Raw genomic sequence first — 25,787 nt, 5'->3', positions numbered from 1 at the left:
TGCTTTGTCCTTCTTAAGAAGTCTTCGTTTCTGATAATATCCGGCCAACTTATCCTAAAAATGTTTCTCGGGTATTTGTTCAAAAAGATGTGGACTGATTTCCTAGATATTAAATGTTTGTCTCCAGGTTTCGGATTCATTTCGAAGTACTGGGATCATGTTTGCTGCTTCTTCACGCTTGCCTAATCATAGTCATTCCGAGCCTTCCTCTGCCTTGCCTTGAAAAGTAGGTACAATTTTTCCTGTCTCCTCTATTTCGGTATGGCCGATTTTGATATCCTTTTTTAGTTTATTTTCATTGTTTATAGCTTCTGAAAATTGATGTAGAGACCAGTTACGTTTGCCTGTTGTTTCTAGGTTGGAAATCTGAGGCTGACATGCAGTCCTAGAGACAATGAGATAGACTGAACATATCATCGGCGAAGTATAGATTTTTTGACCGTTATGCTAGAGACAACTTTTTGCCAGTTGGGATGCTGTATCCTGATCTGCTCACCCACTCTATCACAGAAAGTAAAAGAAGGAGAGAAAGTAAGCATCTTTGTTTCTATTCTGTCATGTGCATAGTTAACCCATAACACAAAAACGATACAATGAGCACTTTTCTTGATCCACTTTATTTCATGTGCGTGCGTACGTGCGAAGGGTAAGAAGCTACAATATTTGTCATTACCCAAAAAGCATGTTCCGCAAACGTAGAAAACACTATAAAAGTTGAACATTAATGCAATACACAAATAATCAGTACATGTGTTTACTCCTTACAATACTATTCAACTTCATCGACTTATAAAAACTTCAATTTAGATGTAATGAATTTAGCTTTTCGATTTTGAATTTTTTTCCTTAGTTTTTTTTCTTTGTCTAAATTTTAAATTTTGTCTCTGCATCCATGCAGTAGCTTATGATCTAAAGGTACAACCGCTCCTACTTTTTGCTCCTACGTCTTGTAAGAATAATCTCTATCTTTTGGCAATCGCCATCTATTTGTCTTTGTCTACAGTTGGTGATACCCATGTTGAATTTGTTTTTTAAAAAAGTTCTGTCAGTTACAAAATCACTGCATGCACTTTTGCAAAAAACTTGCCATTTTCATTCATATCTCTGGGTTTTTGTATCCTCATCTGCATTGTTTGTTGGGACATGTGCCTAAATGATGGTTGGATTTGGTCTCAAACTCTGTTGAGATTATACGTGGTGACACAAGATTCAATTTAAGAAGGTTAGTTGTTGCTTTCTTTGTAAGAATCTTTGCATAAATCGAAATTCGTTAAACCTCATATTTGCTGGGGTTGCCTGAATAGATGATGGTGCTTCCATGTGATAAGGGGATGCAAATGTATATCATTTACTTCACGTGTCTTAGCATTTCAATATTATATCGATCCATCTCCATAGCAAGTTATTGAAAATTTCGCTTAGCTATAATATCTAAATATTCCACAATTCTATTCTGATGGGTTGTTTGAAAAAAAAAATTCGACTTGCATAGGGATAAAACTAAATGTAAATTAAAAATAAAAATTGTACCATTAAATTTTATACTATTTACCCTGATTTATTAATCAATAAAGGATATTGAATTTTGTATAATTACCCTGATTTATTAATCAATCAAAGCCAAAAGAACTTTTAAAATTTTATTTCATACAAAAGGAAATAATGTCAACGAAACATGAGTCCCTTGGTAGTTTAACTTGAGAAAAAAAATCCTTTTGAAATACTACACTACAGTAAGAATTGAGTATTGAATGTTCTTTATACAGTTTTTTTAAATCGGAAGAAATTGCCACTTTATGATGTCATCATTTTACACAATTTAGTTTTACAAAGTATATATACATGTAACGAAATGGAAACAAACTGAAGTAAAAAATTGTCCATACTTTTTCTAATATTTTATATTTAAATACAAAATAAATCTTTCAATTTAACAATTTGAACAATTTTTGAAGTTTTATGCAAGTAAATGTGTTGACTTTACAAATATATATTGATAAAGAACTGTATCTATATACAACATCTAAATCTTTATAGGAGTTAAAGGAAAGCAGTACTGATTGCTTATTTTGTTGAAGATCGAGTTAATTTGGTTTTTGGGTCCCATTTATTTGTACTTAGAAGTAGTATTTGATTTTAAAGATGACTTTATATTTGCTATTTATTTTGAATGGGACAAAATATTTTTCTTCTAAAAGTATTGAGTCGATTGATCAATGTTTTTTGTGTTCATTATATTTCTTGGATATATACATCTTTGATAAAATTAATATTTGTTCAAGAATAGTAATTTTGGAGTTGCTTGAAAACTCGCTTAAACATAATAATGAAGCAATATGTAAAACATTTTAGAATAGGAAGGAAAGCCTAGCTTTTGTCGTTTGTCGTAATTTTGGGCATCTGGATCAAACTGCAAATCACATTAAATAAACTTGCACACTGTTGCAAACTTCTACATATTGTGCAGAATAACCTTACTATATAGAGTAAAATTCAGCTATTTATATTAGGGGTTATAAGAGACTCTTCCAATAACCTGATGTATACAATTGAAAACATATAACCAAAATAAAAGTTTTCACATACATGTATATAACTGATAACTCTTTACAAACCCTCATATAAAACTGATGACTGATAATTTAAGAAATATATTTGTTGATAAAACAATATCACACTGCATTGCATATATATGACATTGATTATAATATGATCCTACTAAAATATTTCGAAATATAAGAAATAAATCATGCATTTACGTTCATTAATATGCTTTGTTAGAAACAAAATTAAAATTTCTCATTTAACACATGTTGATACAACATAATAAATGAGATTCGACTTCTACAGTGAAACATATGTATCTCCACGTTGCTTTTTTATCAAAATTACAAGATAAGGCCTTTGTTTATTTAGGCACTTGTTGGAATAAGGCGTTTTTATTGATGCCTGATATATTAGCAAGATTTGTAAACGCTCGAAAGATCAATGATTACATCTTAGCCAGTGTTCGTACCCAGCACCAATCTCTTGGTCAGTTGGTCCACACAGACTGGAATCTTTGGCTCTATATTCCATGGCTTGTTGTGTTCATCAGACCTGTAATGTTCCTTATCAATGAACTCCATTAAGGATTTGTTCACTCCCAGAATTAGATCAGTCAGCTCAAACTCGTTCTGCTGGCCGGCCAATGCCTCAACCTCATTGTACAAGGTGTACACAAACTGACAGGCTGGGGTCTCCCTCTCATCCTCACCCCCACTCCTTTCTCCCTGGTCAATGACTGATCCAAGACTCTCTCTGGTTTCTTTCTTCATTTGACTGGTATATCCACCTGAAACAATAGACTTTGTCTCATTGGCGAAATTCACAAAAGGATAATGGTTCACAACCGATCCAGATTACACTGTTATGTAATCCTACATCAAAACATCTCTAAAAATGCTGTTGCTGAGTTAAGAAGGTTACAAAACACTTATCAATAGAAACATCAATTTAAAACATCATTACATAAATGAACAAGAGGCCCATGGGCCACATCGCTCACCTGAGGAACAATAGGTATGATAAAATCAGCTTAATGGAGTCATAATACAAACAATCTGGACAATGTACAATGATACATGTAGATCCTGTATAAATAAAATCCATTTTTCCCCCTGGATATTCTTATGTTTATAATCATCAGTCCCTTTTCTAACAGGATGATTTTATAGTCATATCACATGATGAGTATTGCAGTTCTCAAAAAGATCCTTAATAATTGTTTATATATGGGATATAAAGCTACATCAAACTCTGAACCTTCTTGTGAGACCAAAGAATTGTCCTTGAGCCTAAGTCCTAATAATTATAAAGAATCATCTGGCTGATTAGTTTTTGAGAAGAAGATTTTTAAAGATTTACTCTGTATATTCCTAAGTAAAACTTCGAGCCCCCATTGTGGCCCCACCCTACCCCCGGAGGTCATGACTTTCACAACGTTGAATCTACACTACCTTAGGATGCTTCCACACAAGTTTCAGCTTTCCTTGCTGATTAGTTTCTAAGAAGAAGATTTTTAAAGATTTACTCTATAGATATATTCCTACGTTAAACTTCGACCCCCATTGTGGCCCCACCCTATCCTCGGGGTCATAATTTTCACATCTTTGAATCTACACTACCTCAGGATGCTTCCATACAAGTTTCAGCTTCCCGTACTGATTAGTTTTATGAGAAGAAGATTTTAAAAGATTTACCATATATATTCCTATGTAAAACTTCAACCCTCTATGATGGCCCCACCCTACCCCTGGGGGTCAAGATTTTCACAACTTTGAATCTACACTACCTGAGGATGCTTCCACACAAGTTTCAGCTTTCCTGACTGATTAGTTTCTGAGAAGAAGATTCTTAAAGATTTACTCTATAGATATATTCCTACGTTAAACTTCGACCCCCATTGTGGCCCCACCCTATCCTCGGGGTCATAATATTCACAACTTTGAATCTACACTACCTCAGGATGCTTCCATACAAGTTTCAGCTTTCCTGGCTAATTAGTTTTTAAGAAGAAGATTTTAAAAGATTTACTATATATATTCCGATGTAAAACTTCAACCCTCTATTGTGGCCCCACCCTACCCCCGGGGGTCAAGATTTTCACAACTTTGAATCTACACTACCTGAGGGTGCTTTCATTCAAGTTTCAGCTTCCCGTACTGATTAGTTTCTGAGAAGAAGATTTTTAAAGATTTACTAAATATATTCCTATGTAAAACTTCGACCCCCTTTGTGGCCCAACCATACCCCCGGGGGGGTCATGAATTTCACATCCTAAAATGAAGATTTTTGAATATTTACTCTAAATATTTCTATGTAAAACTTCGAGACACATTGTGGCCCCACCCTACCCCCGGGGGTCATGAATTTCACAACTTTGAATCTACACTACCTGAGAATACCTCCACACAAATTTCAGCTTCCCTGGCTGATTAGTTTCTGAGGAGAAGATTTTTAAATATTCACTCTATATATTACTATGAAAACTTCGACCCCCCAATTGTGGCCCCACCCTACCCCCGGGGGTCATGATTTTCACAACTTTGTATCTACACTACCTGAGGATGCTTCCACTCAAGTTTCAGCTTTCCTGGCTGATTAGTTTTTGAGTAGAAGATTTTTAAAGATTTACTCTATATATTCCTAAGTAAAACTTCGACCCCCCATTGTGGCCCCACCCTACCCTCGGAGGTCATGAATTTCACAACTTTGAATCTACACTACCTGAAGATGCTTCCACACAAGTTTCAGCTTTCCTGGCTTTATGGTTCTTGAGAAGATTTTTGAAAATTTCTCGAAAGGACTATATATAAGATATATGATAAGGGCCTAAAATGGCCCCCTAAAATAAACATCATCATTTTACTATCATTCTTTGTTTTCTTAGTACAGATATATATGTGATGTGTTTACATAATATTCATTTTGGTTCAAGTGCCCACAATTTAGAAATATGACATTGTAAAGACAACCCTTTCCCGCCATTTTTGCATTTTTAGCGTAAAACAGCTTGTTTTCAAGCAGTTTTTCCTTCCGAAAACATAGAGCGCATTCTTGAACAAATAAAATATTTTAATCAGAGATCCTAGATGTATCTAGCCAAGACTAATAAGTGACACAAAAATTTTCCTTGTTCAAGCATGCGCTCTATATTTCCCATTCGTAAATAGATAAGAAAAATGTCAATTTTTGGCTGATTTTGATTGAATTATAGAAAAGGCGTCACTTCTGACGTCATATACTGCCAATGAGTGCAAATAAATCAAATAAATAGATGAAAAATATATTTTATATCAACTCTTCTAAAAAATTAGTTAACATTTTATTGTACCCAAAACACTTAAAAAATGGCGAATTCTGGGGGCCAAATTTAACTCATATCATATATAGTTCTTTTCATTAATTTCTAATTATTAATTGAAAACGGGTGTAACCCATAATTTTCACAACTTTGAATCCCCATTGCCCAAGGATGATTTGTGCCAAGTTTGGTTGAAAGTGGCCCAGTAGTTCTTGAGAAGATGTTGAAAATGTGAAAAGTTTACGGACAGACGGACGGACGGACAGACGGAAGACAGACAAAATGTGATCAGAATAGCTCACTTGAGCTTTCAGCTCAGGTGAGCTAAAAACTGATTGCAAAAAAAAGTGTTTATGATAAATTATGTAGATCAGTCCCAAAGGAAAGAAAGTAAGAGATAAATTAAATTTATAAATTGTACTACTTGTATCTTTATCTTACGTAATTTAGCTTATGCGTAGCCAATGAGTAATAATTAATTTACAACCTGAAACCTCTGAATGATAAAGTAGAATGTCTGCCTCTAACGGGACTCTATAGAGAGACGAAGGAGGTATGGTAGCTCGGCCACTAAACTGCGACTTGTCTTCGTGCTTCAGATAGGCATCGCAGGTCTGTTAATAAACAAAGAATCTAATTGACAGCAAATTTATGTTTATAAATAGTTATTGACTGGGTTTAAAGGCAATATATAATTTGTTGGACCTTCTGACACAATTGTTGCCTACGGCAGTATTCCAATTCCAGTCAAAAACTGTTTTAATTGTTAAACCATTCACTACAGATGCACAACCAGTTTGACTTTTTCCATTCCGCCGAGATCGGACGAATATCAATTAGGTGTGATGAAGCCCTCTTACAGTTTTTCCTTGGATCGTCAAACCGGTCAAATGTAGGGTACAGTGTTATATAATTCTTACAAATCATACATTTAAATTAAGTATTCTGAACATTTAGTTACACAATAATAAAGAATAGTTAAACTTGATTTGAATACATTCTTTCCAAGTCAATTTTTTATTTATCGCACTTAAGGATTACCATTACTCAGGGGCAAAAAAAATCCACTAATAGTAACGAAAAAGTACTTATTGTTCATTGTAGCCCCACTATTGTGAGGCTATTTTTCATGTTCAAATGACTAGGTCAATGACCTACATTCTCTTCTAGTGACCTTTGAATGTTTTTTTTTTTAAATTGTCAAATTTTGTCAAAATTGTCCACCATTTTTAAGGTTTTCTTTATTTTGTAATTATCAAAAATAATAAAAATTTTTGTAGGTTGGGAAATGATAAATACGAATAGCTTGACTAATTTTATATTTAAATGAATCGTTTTAAGCTCATATTTTAAGTTTAATTTAGTCCGAATATCCTCTATCAATTTTTCTATCGAGTTTTACAAAAAACTGACTAATAGGAGCCACAAACCATTGATTGCCTTAAACTGTTTTTATTGTCTGTATTATGTTGACATTGATATTATATAAGCTCATTGATCAAAATTTCGAGATACTTTATCTTGAATCGATTTTATGTATTTCAAAGATTTATTTTCCAATTGCGTGCCAGCCAGTGATATAAATTTATAGACGAGTAAATACAACCATAAAATATGTAAAATGATATGAAAAAATACATAGAAACTTAACTTTTGCAATTACATTGCAACATAAAGTTTTTAAGAAAAAATAAGAAAATGAAAAAATTAGTCCGAATTTCCTCTGTTTCAATTTTGATCTACCTTTGTTGGAGCATATCTTCCTCAAATAAACACATCATGGAGATTAATATCGATATTTGTTAATAACGTTGTTATTTTGTGTTTTTAAAACAACTTTGGACTTCAGATATTGAACTTTGTAAAAAAAAAAATTTGAAATCTCAAATCTGAGTAAACGTAATCCTTAAGGTGGAATAACACACCTGGAAAAAGTCACTCAAATTAACAGGAAAGTTTTTGATAATGAAAGATATAATGACAAATAAACTGTACATCTGTAAAATAAGCAAACAACTTGCAGTTTGGGAATAATAATGGAGTAAGTTACATGTTTTAGTCCATAAAATATTTTTAATAAAACGAAATGTCGTTTCGATCAGCGGTAAGCCATTTTGTGATGATGTGTTATTCCGCCTTAATATAGTCGTGGCCGTTTTTAACCAGGTTTTCCAACGGCAAAATCAGGTTATTAAAATGGTGAAAAAGGCGGACGGGCGGCTGCGAAAAGGATACCCTCATTGTATGGATAACTCCTCCTTAATTATTGTTAATTTAAGGTGATTAATTTTATTCTAACAATTAGTATAAAAAACGTCAGTCAGCATGCGACCTAGTGGAAGATTGGATTTGTATTTGAAGATTGTATACAGGGTACTCCAATCAATCAATCAATTTGATTAATTTTCACGTTATGGTTTACATGAAATTCTCTTTACCTGGACAAGAAATATTTTGGGCTTCAGAACCAAATTACGACAGTTGTTTCCATTAAATATTGACATCAGGAGAGCCGTAGAAAATTTGGGTGTTGGTCCCCTCCGTTCATCACTGTCTGTTGGATAATTGGGTAAATAAAAATATCCATATTCCCCAAAAGCTAAAACAACAAGTAGAAAGATTTCTGCATCACTGGTAAACTCTGGATTTCTAGCTGAAAAAAAATGAAAAAGTATTAGGGCTGCTTAATCATATCAACAACCAATGTATTACCATTTATTAATAAAAAAAAATGTTTTACCGGTATAGCAATACTAGTTATTACATAAATGTATGTACAGTTGATAGAATTTAAAGCAAGATATAGAAATGAAAGCTAATACCTATTCTGGCCAACTTTTCTTTAAGATTGTCCACTGAATATAATGGATGATCCTCTTCTTGAGAATCTGTGTCGCTAATGATGGTGGGATTTGAGAAACCCAACTTTCGAAAAGTCTTCTTTAAGAGTTCAACATCTCGAGATGCTGAGTCACGAACTTCAGGTGAAAATCGAAGATATGTATTCCTGATGTCAATGATAACTGGTCTACAAAGGCAGCCATTTTCCTTCGGAAGTGTTAAATATGTCCCTGAATTCCATCTCACCTGGGAAATATTCACAGGATTCTCCATCATCATATCTCCAAATCGACCTTCTTCCTGGCTAAAACACAGGTGATTATTTGCTAATGAACCATCTGAATGTTAGAAGATATAAGTATAGTACATACGTATACATATTTCGGTTAACTGTACTTATGTAGTTATTAAAATTAAATGTATTAAAGGACCTGTACACTCACTAAATAAAAGATGTAGTATAATATCTGGTGTATAATATATATATATATATATATATATATATATATATATATATATATATATATATATATATATATATATATATATATATATATATATATATATATATATACATACATATATATATACATATTAATTTCAGCGTAAAATCGCGATGTGAATTGAGTTTTTACCCTACGCGGGATCAACACAAAGGTCAAAAACTAACATCACACTTTTTTGAAGAACAATGTTGGTTTTAAATCAAAGTACCCTTTATGGTTTATAGATCACCTGTATGAAACAAGCGCCTGTCGTCCCAACCAGTATGACATTGATATACACATTAGTCCTTATACTATAATCTATATAGTATACCTTTTGCCACAGGGATTTGACACAATCAGAGCAACAAATCAAATAAAATTAATCAAATAAACAGGTCTACACAGTACATATACTTGTGATATATAACTTTACTACCATGAATACTGTACCGAGTATACTATATAGCATATAATCTCCCTTGTTATGGCTGCTCAGATGTATCAAATCTTTGTGATTTTTGCAGATACTGATTTAAAAAAAAAAGAAGAAGCATATTAAGTTTAATCAGAAACCGTTGAAATCTGTCTAACTTTTTTCTTCCAATCCAAAAAACGCTGGAGAAAACGAAAGTAGTTTAAACCGGAAGGTTTTCTTACCGTACCTTAGTGTCGGAACCACACTAACTTTAACGATTCATATGTTTACAAATCTGATTCGATGAAACGCTTATTAATGAGCAAAACACGGAATTAAATCTCAAGATTAAAGGTAGCACGCCGGTAATCGACCAATCAACAATTGTAGTTCCATATTTACTTCAGAATACCAGTTATATTTCCCTTGAGTATTTTTTTAAAACTTATCTTTACTCAGATTTAAAAAAATGTGTACCACTCAAAAAGATATCTTTATGTTTTTGTTAGATGGTAATCATTTTGATAGGGACTGCTTCTTTTAAGGTACAAGCCATGCACCAGCTGGGGAGTATGCAGTCTGTTTACATACAAACGGAAACACGTGATTTTGAGGGTAAACCTGTTTGGAGGTAGATATTTTGAGAAATATCGTATCTTGTGCTCTTTTTGTGTTCGCTAATGATATAGATAACAATTTCTCCGAATATTTTGTCAAGAGTAATACAAACTGATTTTTCCTACGAAATCCCATTGAGCTCATTTTCGTATGTAAAAAAATATTTTTTCGCGAATAAACGCGAAACTTACCAAATAAACGCAAAACTTTCGCGAATAAATGCGTAACTTTCGCGATATAACACGTTAGTTTCGCGAATAAACACGTAACTTTCGCGAATAAACGCGTAACTTTCGCGAATTAACGCGAAACCATTATATAAATATTGTCATTTCATACAGAACCCTTATGAAGAAAAAACGATTGAAAACAAACACTTTTAAGTTTTATATCATAAAATACTTATTATTCATTATTATTATGATATCCGTGTTACGTTGATTTATGAAGCCAAAAGTATCTTTTTTGCATATAGATATTAATAAATCTGATAAAACTTTATAACATTTTTATACGTTATATGTATGTCCGAAATAGATAAGTTTGAGCATCATATTACGATTTTCAGTTGTTCGCCGACCCTGTGTTCGAACAGGCACTCATTGATGATCTTTTTCTTACAAAATTGATATAAATTCAACCGTCGAAAACCTTTAAAATCTTAGTATTAATTTTCAAATGACGTATGTGATAAATTTGGAGGACGAATTTACGTCATCTAGATTTGAACAAAAGCTTAAAAATTTCAATTCACAGCTGGACTTATCTTTCTGATATTAAACTAGACGTTAAGTTATGTCGCAGCGATATAACATATATTATAAGGTTTTCAACAATGATATCCTTCAAATTCTATAATGATGATTAATAAAACGTTTAATTCGAATTAAAATTGTTATAATTAAAATATGTTGCTGCCTCATTTTCAATAATACAGCGCCCATTAGAATGTGCGAAGCGCGATGCATTATGTCCTTTGAAAATCAGTACATGTACTAAGATTTTAAAGATTTCCTACGTTTGAATTTATGTTAAATCTACATCTTTCTATAATATTAATTTGTTTAATTTAAATTAATATATACATATAAAAATGTTATAAAGTTTTATCAGATTTATTAATATCTATATGCAAAAAAGATACCTTTGGCTTCATAAATCAACCTAACACGGATATTATAATAATAATGAATAATAAGTATTTTATGATATAAAACTTAAGGTCAGACGACACGTTCTTCAATTTTAGATAACTTTTTCCAGGAATTTGTTTATGGTTTACTACTACTTTGACAAGCTTTCTTGCAAAAAATCAGGGTACCTTACCAGGCATTTCTGCAAAATACTAGAGTATGCACTATCCTATATATTCTTCTTGAAAATACACTTGAATTGCTGATATGAAAATAAATACATATACGGCAATGCGAAATTCACTATATTAGAAAAATATCTCCGCCGTGGCGGGGCTTAGAACTGATGACCTCTAGAACCTATATGATTCTGGCAGTGAGCGGCAACGGTTCTAACCACTCGACCATCTAGACATATAACCAATTACAAGTAAATTTTGATCATTTTTAAAGTATTTTTAAAATTAATATTTTTTATTGGAACTCTTTATTACGAGGAGATACAAAAAAGATTCTCGAGGAACGTGTCGTCTGACCTTAAAATGTGTTTGTTTTCAATCGTTTTTCTTCATAAGGGATCTGCATGAAATGACAATATTTATATAATGGTTTCGCGTTAATTCGTGAAAGTAACGCGTTTATTCGCGAAAGTTTCGCGTTAATTCGCGAAAGAAACGCGTTATCTCGCGAAAGTTTCGCGTTTATTCGCGAAAGTTTCGCGTTTATTCGCGAAATGCGTTATGTCGCGAAAGTTACGCGTTTCTTCGCGAAAGTTACGCGTTATATCGCGAAAGTTACGCGTTTATTCGCGAAAGTTTTGCGTTTATTCGCGAAAGTTACGCGTTATATCGCGAAAGTTTCGCGTTTATTCGCGAAAAAAATATTTTTTTTACCTACGAAAATGAGCTCAATGGGCTTTCGTATTTTTCCCCTCTATAGTGTAATAAAGTGAAAAGAAATACGACTCGATACCTCAAAGTTGAAATCCTTTAAGTGTCCAGTCAAACTGTACACAGACCTTCTCGAACACAGGTCCCCTGGAGTATACAAACAGTCACGGTCACCTGAGTACCATATCCGTTATCCTTGAGATGCTTCAAATAAAAAATGGTAATGATAAGGTTAAAATGTAAAATCGTCGATGGACGGCGGAAGGGGGGGGGTGTTAAGAACATTATTTTACAGAAAAAAAATTATTACCAAACAAACCGGAGAATTTTCTGAACAAAATTATTTAGCCAAAGATTTGTAAATAGCATTAGGCAACTTTCACAAAAGTGAACTTAGCATAGTTCGTTAACTATAATTTACGAACCGCTAACTGTAATTAACGATTATTTAACCATATATAGTTTTCATCTACAAAACTATATTTAACGGTTTTAAACTAATCCAAGTTTTTCTGTCTGTAAATAAACGTTAACTATATTTAAGAGTTTCACAAATCGTGGAACTATATATTTACCAGATATCAATTTATGTTTTGCAAATGGTTGTTTTTAGTGTAAATCTGAGTTTACATTGATGAAACATAGACGATCGTGTTAACGATGGTTTACTTATGTAAAATATAGATTAACGGTGTTAACTATAGTTTCACAGATGATAACTTAGGCGAATTTGGTGGTCTTTAACCAGTTTTAGATTTGGTTTATGGTTTGAAATTAGTTCATAAACCACGTTTAGGATTCAAGCCGGTTTACCTCAGTCAAACAAAGGAGCAGTTCCATATGTAGTTTGCCGGACACATACAATGTACAAATACGGCTTCTAATACGCACAATCATGCATGTGCATGTCTGATAATTAATGCTGCATTTTAAGATACTGACAACGACTTTAAATTAAATTTTGGAATAAAAGGACGATTTCGTCGCTTGAAATTTGTAGACATTCAGGACATTGAAAAAATTGTAAAAGTAGTGTTAAGTTGCTTTGTTTTGTTTGTAGCATGATGATGATTGTGCAGTGTTTGTAGAAGAATGAGAAGACGATGAGGTTAACAACAATGTGGAAATTTTATGTGGAAATAATGCAGCAAATATATTACCCAAATATTATGAGGTTTTCCATGAACATACACAATCTTTGGAAAAAAAATGCATGTTTGTAATTGATATTTCCTCTAAATACAAGAATAAAAGATGTTCAAGTTTTTTGGAGTATTTTTAAAACCTAAATTCTGTTCCTTTTTTTACTACAATAATTCTAAATGTATATTAAAACACTGCATGTGAAAAGATGGAAAAACTAAAAAAAAAGTTATTTTGGTAAGTTTTCATGTAACATCAAAATACTGGATGGAAGACAGAGGATACTTTCCTAATCTTAAGAAAATAAAGTGTTATAAATAATCATTGCTAATATTTGATGCATCTTAGCCAAAAGATAATCAATTATGGCCAAAGACCTGTTTGTTCTGGTTAACATCACTGATTTTCATACATTGTTTGGGAAACTATTAATAAAAATATTCTTCATTTTTTATCATATTAAAAAATGAAACAAAAAAAATACAATTTGAAAGAAAGTGATATATAATTGTGTGAAAAGTTTTGAAGGCGGACAACACATATTAGATAAATTAGAGTAAAAGCTTGTTTAAGCCTTTAGTTAATGTACATTTTCATTTCATTTTATTTATTCTCATATTGTATAAAACAACATAGAGAAAATATACAATACATACAATTTTATACAAAAAGCAAGAGTGTATACTGTACACATCAACCTGGAGAGTTGACTCTCTTATTAATAATATTGATAAATTTACATAAGTTATTAATAACAGCTAATTTATTACATGAAAATAATTCAAAAAATTTGAAGGCATTTGGTCGTCTAAAATACATTGATGGTAAATAAGCTTTTCTATATTCTTTCAATTCCGGGCATATCATAATATAGTGATATTCGTCGCCAATGTTATTTTTACATAAATTACAAAATCGTTGATTTCTAGGTACGTTGTTCCATCTGCCTGTCTCAATTGGCAGTTTATGGTTGCTTGTTCTAAATCTAACTAATGTAGTAATGTTATTCATATAAGCACCAGAGTTTATGTAATTTCTAGGTACAAAAATGTTATTGGTAAGCAAATTATAGATCAATCCTTTACTAGATTCGTTACAATCAGAGACCCATTTTTGTTGAAATTGGTCAATCAAGGTTTGCTTAACAACATTTAAAATCCATTTTTCATTTTCTACATTATGCGTCAACCAGACATAGCTTAGACCACATTCATGTAAAATATTCAGTATACATTCAACCCATTTGAAATTATAATTGTTGATTTGTGTTAGGCTATGTAAAAAATTATGCAATATATATGACAATTTTGATTCTTTACCTTTCAACAATCTTATCCAAAAATTCAACATTCTAATTTTTACTTTCACACACAATGGATATCTAGCAAGTTCACCGTAGATCATAAAATTTGGTGTGGACGTCTTAAGACTAAGTACAAGTTTACAAAATTTAAGATGCAATTTTTCAATGATACATAAATTTTCAAAACCCCACAATTCAGAACCATACAGTAAAATTGGAACAACCATTTTATCGAACATATCAAGCTGACAATCAATCGATAGATTTAATTCTCTTGACTTTTTAATTATTGCGTACATAGCTCTGGTAGCTCTCGTCACTACATATTTCCTAGTACTATAGAAAGAGCCTGTTCTTGAAAATATAACTCCTAAATATTTAAATTCCTTGACGATTTCTATTTCGTTACCATTGTATAGAAATGATACATTTGAGGTTTGTCTACCTTTACCAAAAATCATAATTTTAGTTTTCTCAACATTCACTTGTAATTTCCATTTTTCACAGTACATTTGAAAACAATGAAGATAATATTGTAGATCATCTTCGGTTTCGGACATCAGCACAGTGTCGTCTGCATACAACATAATCATAATTCTTAGATAACAATTTAAATTTTGTTCAATTTCTTCAGACAGGCTTTTCAGTCCTGTGACATTTTCATGTGTTAAAAAATCTTCAAGATCATTAAGATATAATGCAAAAAGAAACGGAGATAAGTTTTCTCCCTGACGGACACCATTCTGACTAGGGAAATATTCGGAAAAATCAATATTATAAAATATTCTTGATCTACAGCCATTATACATATTGACAACAATCCTTAAACATTTCATACCAATACACACATATTTACATGAAATAAAACGTGTACTAGTAAAATGAGGATAATTAGATGCAAAAACTTTACATGTTCAGAACACAAGCTGTACTAGTAAACATTCAATAATATTAGTAATCCACTAGGCTATCCCTATTGTTTTTTCATGGCGTCCACTAACTGTGTCATAACTTCTATTTTCCTTTCCTTGTTTTGACCTCTTCGCTCATGTTGATCAGTTATCTTTTTCATCAATTCTTTATTCTCTTTTCTCATATCATCTAGAATCTCTATTTTATCATTTGACTGTCTTTGGTTTTTCTTTCTAGGGGCATCATCATCGTCTTATAATGGGAATCTTCTTTTGGTACATCTTCTGAGTTTTCTACTACATTACCTGCGTTTGATCCAAGCATGAACACAGGTTTGACATTCGGTTTATATCCATAGGATTTCTCAAGTTCATTATAAAATGGACACTGTTTTCTTTCGTTTCCCGATTTTGAATTATGTACCAACACAACCTTGGTAAGGTTTTTTTCATTTTTGTTCACATCGGCTAAATGTAAATGAAAACACCTTCTTCTGCATTTTCAATCCAATTATTATAATTTTCCAAACTTCCTTCTTCATGGAAAGTTTGGTGACTTTTTCTGAGTGTGTAAAATGCAATTCAATCAAGCGACTGGTGGCCACATTTGACCATGTTAAACTTGTACTGGGTGCACCTTTTTTCCATTCAGCCGCCTTACCTGGAAAGAAATACCATAAAACAATCATCACTGTTAATAAAATTTTCTTAGAATAAATCATAATTAATTTTAAACATGAGAAGAGCAAATATTATCTGTGTTTAAACTCAAGTCACATAAATATAGTAATAGTTTAAGAAACATTATACAAAATAGCATGCTATATTGTGTAATATGTAGAGATCATTTAATACCATCTGTTTCTGTGCTTTCAGTAGCCTCGGAATATTTGAAGATTTGCGAAAAGTCAGCTCCTCAGGTCCCTTACACCAGTCAACAATTAGATTTACGATCTACGGTTCGATCTGTGTCTTGTAGGAATTCTTTTCCAAACTCAGATAAATTAGCTTCCACTCCCAGGTACAATGGTTAGCACTTGTTGAACACCATGAAAACTTTATCTTTGTTTATCGCTTTCTGTTGAAAGTTGCTTGCATCATTTTCGTTTTGAAATACAAAGGTGTGTAGCAAATCCGTCGTAATGAAATTGTGGTACTTTTACAGATCAGCATCTTTGATCTGTACATTATTGTTGTTGGTAGAGCCTATGATTAAGAAAATATAACTGTGGATATATATACATGATATACTATATGCATGCTCTCGACTGCAGTATGCTGTAATAACGTATGTATGTATACTCTAACGGTGAAAGATTGGGCGTTCGGTAACATCAAAGGGATGTATCTAAGGAGACTAGAGTGGACTCTACCTGAATGCTGTTTACCCCTTTGACGGGTGGAACGACCCAATGTTATAAGGACGCGCTGAGAGTTTCTCAGTGAGAATTGATATACATATAGCAGCCGAAGAGGAAAGACTTCCAAGAAGAAGCTAGCGAAGAGAGAGAGAGAGAGAGAGAGAGAGAGAGAGAGAGAGAGCAAGGGTTGAAGTGAGTAGCACCAGTAGTTAGAGAAGGCAAGAGGAATTGTGGTGGGGTACCTGGAGAAGTAATCCTGAATAAGGGTGAAATAACCTGGTACTCCACGAACACAATAAGAACTCTGACGAGTAACACGGTGCAGGGTGCCCGGCTCTAGGACACATACACACACCTCGCCTTATATTGATTATTTTGTTGTAAATCCAATCATTCATACTCAAGAATAAAGAATAAAGGAAAATTATTAATATATATAATACCCTATTCCCTTGAAAAGAGCCCAGTAGATAACACGTTACAATACATAATTGTAATTACACGATACATTCTTGTACATGTATCACTTTATGCTATACGCGGGCATGTTAAGGCTTCCCGATGCGATATGTAGAAAGTCACTTGTCTGTACTTCATACGATATGACGTCATAATTAACTTTGACGTCACGATCTGCATTCCTGTCGATAGTTCTCAGGGAATGTATCTTAACGTTAAAAGTGAATTATATCAAACCAGTATAATACCGCATGTTTCCTTTATATAGATGCTGCAGTTAATTCTAGACGTACAGAATTCATTCATATTAAAAACCAGTATCAAATAATCGGCAGTTTTAAAGCTTCGTTTTAAGTAAAAGACTATTTATAAACTAGTGGTTTGGAAACTCTCCCTGCTACGTGTAAACAACTGAATGAAGAAATTTTAATGCATGTAAAACCAGCTTGGCGCAGGTGAAAGATCAACACAATTTTAGAATATTTTACGTAAAATTGGTAGAGAATATAAGTACCAATGTGAATCGTGCTGCGGAAACCTACGGATTTACCCCAATTCTTTGTAAATCGCTTTTGATTAGTAAAAATGTGCATTATTTTGATGATTTTGTGGAATGTTTCAACAATATCTTCTATAAACGAAATATCTATTTCTTTCCCAAGCAAGAACTTCAAAGTTTATGACTTAACAAAGGATTTTTCTTAAAAATATGTATGATTTAATGTCATTAATCACCTGCGCCGATGCGTTTTAACTAGATCATTTGCAATATTAGGATTCGCCTGTCACGTGATTACGAAGTACATGTGACGTCACAAAAATGCATCAAATATAATGTTTAACATCGATGTCAATAAATGTAACATAGATTTAAAGAAATACTCCCGGTAAAATTATTTTTGCCATGATTCAAATAATATCGTTTTCCAGCCGTATTTTAGCATCGGGACGCCTTAACAATGCTGCGTAATAATAAAACAAGCTATTCAATGCGTTCGAGTTTCCTCTCTCTCTCTAGAAAATATGAAACCGTTCCTTATTATGATTTTAATCGTCTTTTGTTTAAGTACACTGAAAAAATATTGATCAAATATCTTGGAGCAATGATTTTCAAAGACCTGGATTAAGCCCGACTCGAAACTACAAAGTGCACATCTCAGAATGAGTGGTGGAGCCGTCTTAAAGCTGGAACTGTAGAATATATTATTTCCCGCACTTCGAAACAAAAAAGAAATCACCCTCGAAGGTTGGTTTGACAAACTGGTTTCAGTTATGGTAAAAACAAATAAAAAACCGGTCATGTAAACCAGGATTGTGCCCTATTTTTTTATTTACATAGGTTCAATATACAAGTCTTTTTCAAGATGATCTGTCTATCATTTTATTCATTTTAAGAATAAAAAAACAGTTCCTAACATTTAATACATTCATTTTAGGTCTATAACTGGAATTTTTGCTTCAACATTCAAAATTAAAACAAAAGATTTGTTTACATAGCAAAGTAATTCCTTATTTAATTTTGGTCTCAAGCCTTTTGATAAAGACTTGGTTTAAGAAACAAATGAATAGTTTTCTAATTAAACTATAGTTCAAAACCTAAGCCTGTTTTTAAGGAGTTTGGCACCTGAAATACTAGTAATGTCAACTATCCGAAAACCACTTGGATAAATAGATGCATGGGGACCTAAAATGTTTATTTATTTTATGTTTCGATTGTGGAAACTTCATCTTGCTCCCATTCTGAGATGTGGACTAAGCATTTTCGAGTCGGGCTAAATCCAGGTCTTTGAAAATAATTGTCGTTAGATAATTGATTCACTGTATTTCAAAATGGGTTTAAGTAAAATATCTATTAAAATCCCTATAAAGAATGATTCCGTATAATTTTTTAAGACATATTTTTTTTTAATAGAGGTCTTTTGTTGATGCTCTTTTTCATGCACATTGTAAATGGGTGTAAAAATACATGAAATATTAACGGTGCTTGTTCATAACACCACATTTTTTTAGGATTAGGAAAGTATCCTCCGTCTTTTATTCTGTATTTTAATGTTACAGTATAACTTCAAAAACCAAGCTCAAATGTTTAACTGAGGTAAACCGGATTGAAACCCAAAACATGACGATTAATCATAAACTGCAATATAGTAGTTTCAAACCTTTAACCAGAACTAAAACTGATTAAAGAGCACCTAATTCGCCCTATGTTTATCTGTCTGTAAATTAATGTTAAGACTTTATAATATTTTGAATAATGTAGATTCACATAATTATGCGGACAATAATTTACAATCGTAAATAATTAAGAGTTGTAAATCTAGATGATCGCGTTTACTCTGGTGTACAGACGTGAAATACTGTAAACCAACTATTATTCGTTAACGAGAAAATTCCGCGAGATTTTCTTCATAATCGTCCAAGGCAGTCCCTAGCAGACTACTGAAAAATAATAATTGATGAATCATACAATCATCATCTCTCTCTCTCCTCTCTCTCTCTCTCCCTCTCTCTCTCTCTGAGGTTAAAAATGATGAAGTTTTAAAATTGTTAACTAGAGAGGCAATCTTTTGATTCTATATCATGGAAATTTATGTACAATACATTACATTTTTTTAACTTTGGTCCTGATCTTATCAAGTGGGTATCAGTACTATACAATGGGGCCAAATTATGTGTTATTCAAAATGGTATTTTTTTAAAAATTTTTGAAATAGGCAGGGGCTGTCGACAAGGTGACCCAGTATCCCCATATTTATTCAACTTATGTGTAGAGATATTAGGACTTTTGATAAGACAAAATAAAAACATTAGAGGTATTAAAATAGGAAAAGAAAAAGTATGTCTATTACAATATGCAGATGATACAGTTCTTTTTTTGGATGGATCTGAAAAAAGTTTAAAAAGCGCACTTGATCTTCTTTTTCAGTTTTCAAAATTCTCTGGACTAAAACCCAACATTTCCAAAACAAAAGCAGTCTGGATTGGCTCAAAAATGAATTCAAATACAATTTGCAGTGATACTGGTTTACAATGGACGACAGAACCTTTTACAATTCTCGGAGTAACATATACTGCTAACCTAAAAAAACATGGAACAACTGAATTTTGATAATAAACTAAAACTAGTTCAGAAAGAAATTAACCACTGGTTAAAAAGAAATATTTCAACATTGGGAAAAATTACAGTTGTTAAAAGTTTACTTTTATCAAAATTCACACATTTGTTTACCTCTCTTCCAAAACCAAGTACTCAATGGATACGGCAATTTGAAAAAACACTGTATAATTTTATTTGGGGAAATAAAATAGACAAAATATCTCGAAAAACATTGCAATTGAATTATGGAAAAGGGGGATGCAGAATGACAAATGTTGAAATATTTATTAAGTCTCTTAAACTAACATGGATTAGGAGACTTTTAACAACTAACTCAAGCTGGATAAGTATTTTTTCTGAAATAACTGGGTGTCATACTTATAAACTATGTCAGTTTGGACCTGAATATTGTAGACAGAGGGCAAAAGCCACTCGAAATAATTTTTGGAAAGAAACCTTATTTTAATTATGTGATTTTTTAGAAACTATAGAGACTGATAATATCAATATCATGCTTGAGCCACTATATGGTTCAATAATAAAGTAAAGATTCAAAATAAATATGTATTTTGTAAGGCTCTGTATGAGAAAGGATTTCATATTGTTCATGATTTATTTGATACTCAAGGTGAATTCATTAGTTATGAGAGAATCACTAATGAATATCCAGTTAAGATTCCATTTACTACTTACGAAGGTTTGAAACGTGCAATTATTTGTGCTTGGCCAAATGTTAAGCAGTTTTCACATCAAGTAATAATCAAACCATACCAACCTGAATCTATCAAAATACTTTGCTTGTGTAAAAAAGGAGCACGGAATATCTATGATCACTTGATGGTAAAATCTAATCATAAACCTATTTGTGAAAACAAATGGGCCTTCAATTTAAATTTACCTCTAGATTTTAACTGGAAACAGGCTTATTCAAACCCTAGATCTGCCACAAAAGATTCAGGACTGATATGGTTTAACTATAGAATTATCCACAGAATACTAGGTACTAACAAAATACTACACATGTGTAAAATTAAAAATTCCCCACTATGTTCAATATGTTTTTTAGAACCAGAAACAATTACACATCTCTTCTTTTACTGTCCATCTATTTTTCGGATATGGTTATTAATGTCTGATTGGATTTTTAGAAAGTCTGGTGAAAGAATTGTATTTGATGCCAAAACTGTTATTTTTGGTGTTCCAGAAAAGAAATACTTAGCTATAAACCTAATTATCATGTTAGTTAAGAGACATATCTTTAGTCAATCCAGAAAATCTGCTAATATTGCATTTGAGAATATTGTGAAATATTTACAAAATTACTATTCCTCAGAGAAACTAATGTTGGAAAATAGATTTTACCAAAAGAAATGGTCAAGATGGGTATGCCTCTTTGACGTGGCATAATGTGTAGTAAGACCCTATCATTATTGTATTATTATTTTTACATTTACTTTCCCAATCTGTGTGGGAGTGGTGTGGTGTGAATGATGGTATAGATGTATTTGTATTGAAAATGAATAAAAAAAAAACAACAAAAAAAAAAACTAGAGAGGCAATCATTAGGGGTAGCGTTTAGAGTTTGACGATCAGAAACCCATGACGTCAGGATACGATTGTGGAGTATATAGAAACTGATTGTTCTTACATTTAAATATAAAGAATACATTTATACAGCTCATGTATCAATTTGCTTTGTTTGTACTTTGTTGTTTTCTAAGTAATGTGGTTTTTAAGAATACAACAACAACAAGAGGCCAATTGGCCTTAACGGTCACCTGAGTAGCATACATCCCATACACAAACTTGTCACGGAGCTTCATATATGCATCTAATCAATTAGGTTTCATAATGGAGTAGAAAAATTATAAATTTGTAATGACGACCACATTTCAAATAGAACTGTGAAACCTATAATTTTGGTGAAAAACTAAGATCTGGTCTACAAAATCATGAATTCAGTTTTCCTTTCAGGTGTGTGGGAGTAAAGCAGATAATTTTTATACTTTATATGCATTGACATCTATACATCCATTTTGGCCCTGTCCTAGAGTCAAAACCCATCCTTGAGGGGACATGAAAATTAAAATTTCAGTAGAGGACTTCCTGGTAAACATAATTATTAGTCAGTTTTTAGCTCACCTGAACCGAAGGTTCAAGTGAGCTTTTCTGATCACCCGTTGTCCGTCGTCCGTCCGTCCGTCCGTCTGTCTGTCTGTCCGTCCGTCTGTAAACTTTTCACATTTTCAACTTCTTCTCAAAAACCACTGGGCCAAATTTAACCAAATTTGGTACAAAGCATCCTTATGGAAAGGGGATTATAAATTGTTAAAATAAAGGGCACAGCCCTTTTCAAAAGGGAGATAATTGCGAAACAGTGAGTATAGGGTGCATGTCTTTAAAAATCTTCTTCTCAAGAACCACTGCACCAGAAATGCCAATATTTACACAAAAGCTTGTATATATAGTGAAGATTCTAAATTGTAAAAATCGTGACCCTCGGACCAAAACTGGGGCCCCAGGCTGGGTTCAAAGTTTAACATAGAAATACATAGGAAAATGTTTTAAAAATCTTCTTCTCAAGAACCACTGCACCAGAAATGCCAATATTTACACAAAAGCTTGTATACATAGTGAAGATTCTAAATTGTAAAAATCGTGACCCTCGGACCAAAACTGGGGCCCCAGGCGGGGTTCAACGTTTAACATAGAAATACATAGGAAAATGTTTAAAAATCTTCTTCTCAAGAACCACTGCACCAGGAATGCCAATATTTACACAAAAGCTTGCATACAAAGTGAAGATTCTAAATTGTAAAAATCGTGACACTCGGACCAAAACTGGGGCCCCAGGCGGGGTTCAAAGTTTAACATAGAAATACATAGGAAAATGTTTAAAAAACCTTCTTCTCAAGAACCACTGCACCAGAAATGCCAATATTTACACAAAAGCTTGTATATATAGTGAAGATTCTAAATTGTAAAAATTGTGACCCTCGGACCAAAACTTGGGCCCCAGGCGGGGTTCAAAGTTTAACATAGAAATACATAGGAAAATGTTTTAAAATTCTTCTTCTCAAGAACCACTGCACCAGAAATGCCAATACATACACAAAAGCTTGTATATATAGTGAAGATTCTAAATTGTAAAAATCGTGACCCTCGGACCAAAACTGGGGCCCCAGGCGGGGTTCAAAGTTTAACATAGAAATACATAGGAAAATGTTTAAAAAATCTTCTTCTCAAGAACCACTGCAACAGAAATGCCAATATTTACACAAAAGCTTGTATGTATAATGAAGATTCTAAATTGTAAAAATCGTGACCCTCGGACCAAAACTGGGGCCCCAGGCGGGGATCAAAATTTAACATAGAACTACATATGAAAGATGTTTAAAAATTTTCTTCTCAAGAACCACTTCACCAAAAATGCCAATACATACACAAAAGGTTGTATATATAGTGAAGATTGTAAAAATCGTGACCCCCGAACAAAAGTGGGGCCCCAGGAGGGGTTTAGATTTTAACATATATAGGAAAATGTTTTAAAATCTTCTCAAGAACCATGGTGCAACTGTTTGGGATAATACTATGCATACATGTACATCCTTAAATAATGTAGATTCAAAAAATTGTAACTCCCGGACAATTGATGGGCACCAAGAGGGGTTCAAAATTTAAACATTTTAAAAAACAAAGGAAAAGTTTAAAAATTTTCTTCTCAAGAACTACAATGTTTTAGTTAGTGGAATATCTATGCATGCATCCTTCGCTTATGTAGATTCCTAATTCGTAAAATCGTGACCCCCGGACCAATAATGGGGCCCCAAGATGGGGTCAAAGTTTATTATAGAAATATAAAGGTAACAGGTTAAAAAATCTTCTTCTCGAGAACTACAATGCTTCAATTTGTGAGATTACTATCATGCATACAACCTTGGATAATGAAGGTTCGACAGTTTTAAAATAGTGACCCCTGGACTAATACTAGGGACCCAAGATGGGTTTAAAGTTAAATGTAGAAGTACCGGTATATATGGAAAATGTTTAAAAATCTTCTTTTCGAGAACTACAATGCATCAATTTGTCAGATAACTACGTAAGCACCCTCAAATAGTGTAGATTCGAAATTATAAAAGCCGTGACCTCAATCTAATACTGGGGCCCCAAGAGGTGTTCAAAGTTTAGCATAGAAATATAGAGGGAAAATGTTGAAAAATCTTTTTCTAGGGAACTATAATGCTTCAGCTTGTGAGATAACTATGCAAGCATCCTTAAATAATGTAGATTCCAAATAATTAAAACTTTAGCACTGGACTAATACTGTGGCCCCAAAAGGGGTTCAAAGTTTAACATAGAAAGATATATTGAAAATGTTTTTAAAAAGTTCTTCTCGAGAACTATAATGCTACAGTTTGTGAGATTACTATGCAAGGATCCTCAAATTGTGTAAACTCTAATGTAGTGGAACCAAGAGTTATCTTTCTTAATGTTCTGTACAGTCTGAGAGTTATCCCTCTTGAAGTGGAACTCTTCTACGTTCAGTTTTTCAGGTTGTGTACGTGCGGTCCCACCGCAGTGCTACATATTTTCATTCCTATGTTACTATTTATGTTGTTCAAGCCAACCATAAACCTCGGACCATTACTGGGTCCACAGAAAGGGGTTCAATGTTTAAAATAGAAAAAGCATATGCTACGAAATGTAATGTTACAAGGAACTGCTGTGCAGGTGAGCGATGTGGCCCATGGGCCTCTTGTTTTAATACAGATGTGTGAGAATAGAGAAGAAAATTATATGTCCTGAACCCCTGACCAAGGGGCCATGAATTTCACAATTAAGGTAAAGGAGATTGTGGATATCATAACCATGTATTCAGTTTTTTGCCCACATGTGTGGGAGTAGAAGATTTTTTAAGATTTAAAACAGTTTTACTATATGGCCATATTGGTCCCATCCAAGAGCCTGAACACCTAACAAAGGGGTCATGAATTTCACAATTTTAGTAGAGGCCCTCATGGATATCATAACCATGTATTCAGTTTTTTGCCCACATGTGTGGGAGTAGAGAAGAAAATTTTTTTAAGATTGAAAACAGTTTTACTATATGGCCATACTGGCCCCACCCTAGAGCCTGAACACCTAACAAAGGGGTCATGAATTTCACAATCTTAGTAGAGGCCCTCATGGACATCATAACCATGTATTCAGTTTTTTGCTCACATGTGTGGGAGTAGAGAAGAAGATTTTTAAGATTTAAAACAGTTTTATTATATGGCAATA

General features: G+C 32.8%; 1 protein-coding gene and 1 long non-coding RNA gene across 5 annotated transcripts; one reads left to right on the top strand and one right to left on the bottom strand.

Annotated features, from left to right (window-relative positions):
* Nucleotides 1-1,658: 1,658 nt before the first annotated feature.
* On the bottom strand, nt 1,659-9,899 carry LOC128160035 (uncharacterized). Of its 4 annotated transcripts, none has more exons than XM_052823284.1 (5): nt 9,837-9,899; nt 8,668-8,990; nt 8,284-8,498; nt 6,333-6,459; nt 1,659-3,334 (listed from the first exon to the last, which is right to left on the bottom strand). In XM_052823284.1, exons 2-5 carry the CDS (start codon nt 8,963-8,965, stop codon nt 3,000-3,002), a joined length of 975 nt encoding a protein of 324 aa, XP_052679244.1. In that variant the 5' UTR covers nt 8,966-8,990; nt 9,837-9,899; the 3' UTR covers nt 1,659-2,999. The 4 variants fall into 4 exon arrangements, with proteins under 4 accessions (XP_052679244.1, XP_052679246.1, XP_052679245.1 ...); XM_052823286.1 differs by having other exon boundaries at nt 9,748-9,872; XM_052823285.1 differs by lacking the exon at nt 9,837-9,899 and adding an exon at nt 9,625-9,759.
* A 53-nt stretch (nt 9,900-9,952) lies between these two features.
* On the top strand, nt 9,953-13,459 carry LOC128160034 (uncharacterized). Its single transcript, XR_008240228.1, has 3 exons — nt 9,953-10,019; nt 10,135-10,220; nt 13,291-13,459. It is a non-coding gene; the product is annotated as an uncharacterized LOC128160034 (long non-coding RNA).
* The last annotated feature ends 12,328 nt before the right edge of the window (nt 13,460-25,787 follow it).

This window comes from Crassostrea angulata, chromosome 8 (genome assembly GCF_025612915.1).
Source record: "Crassostrea angulata isolate pt1a10 chromosome 8, ASM2561291v2, whole genome shotgun sequence".
Classification (NCBI taxonomy): domain Eukaryota; kingdom Metazoa; phylum Mollusca; class Bivalvia; order Ostreida; family Ostreidae; genus Magallana; species Magallana angulata.
The sequence above is the reverse complement of the archived record's forward strand: the minus strand, read 5'-3'. Positions and strand labels throughout refer to the sequence as shown.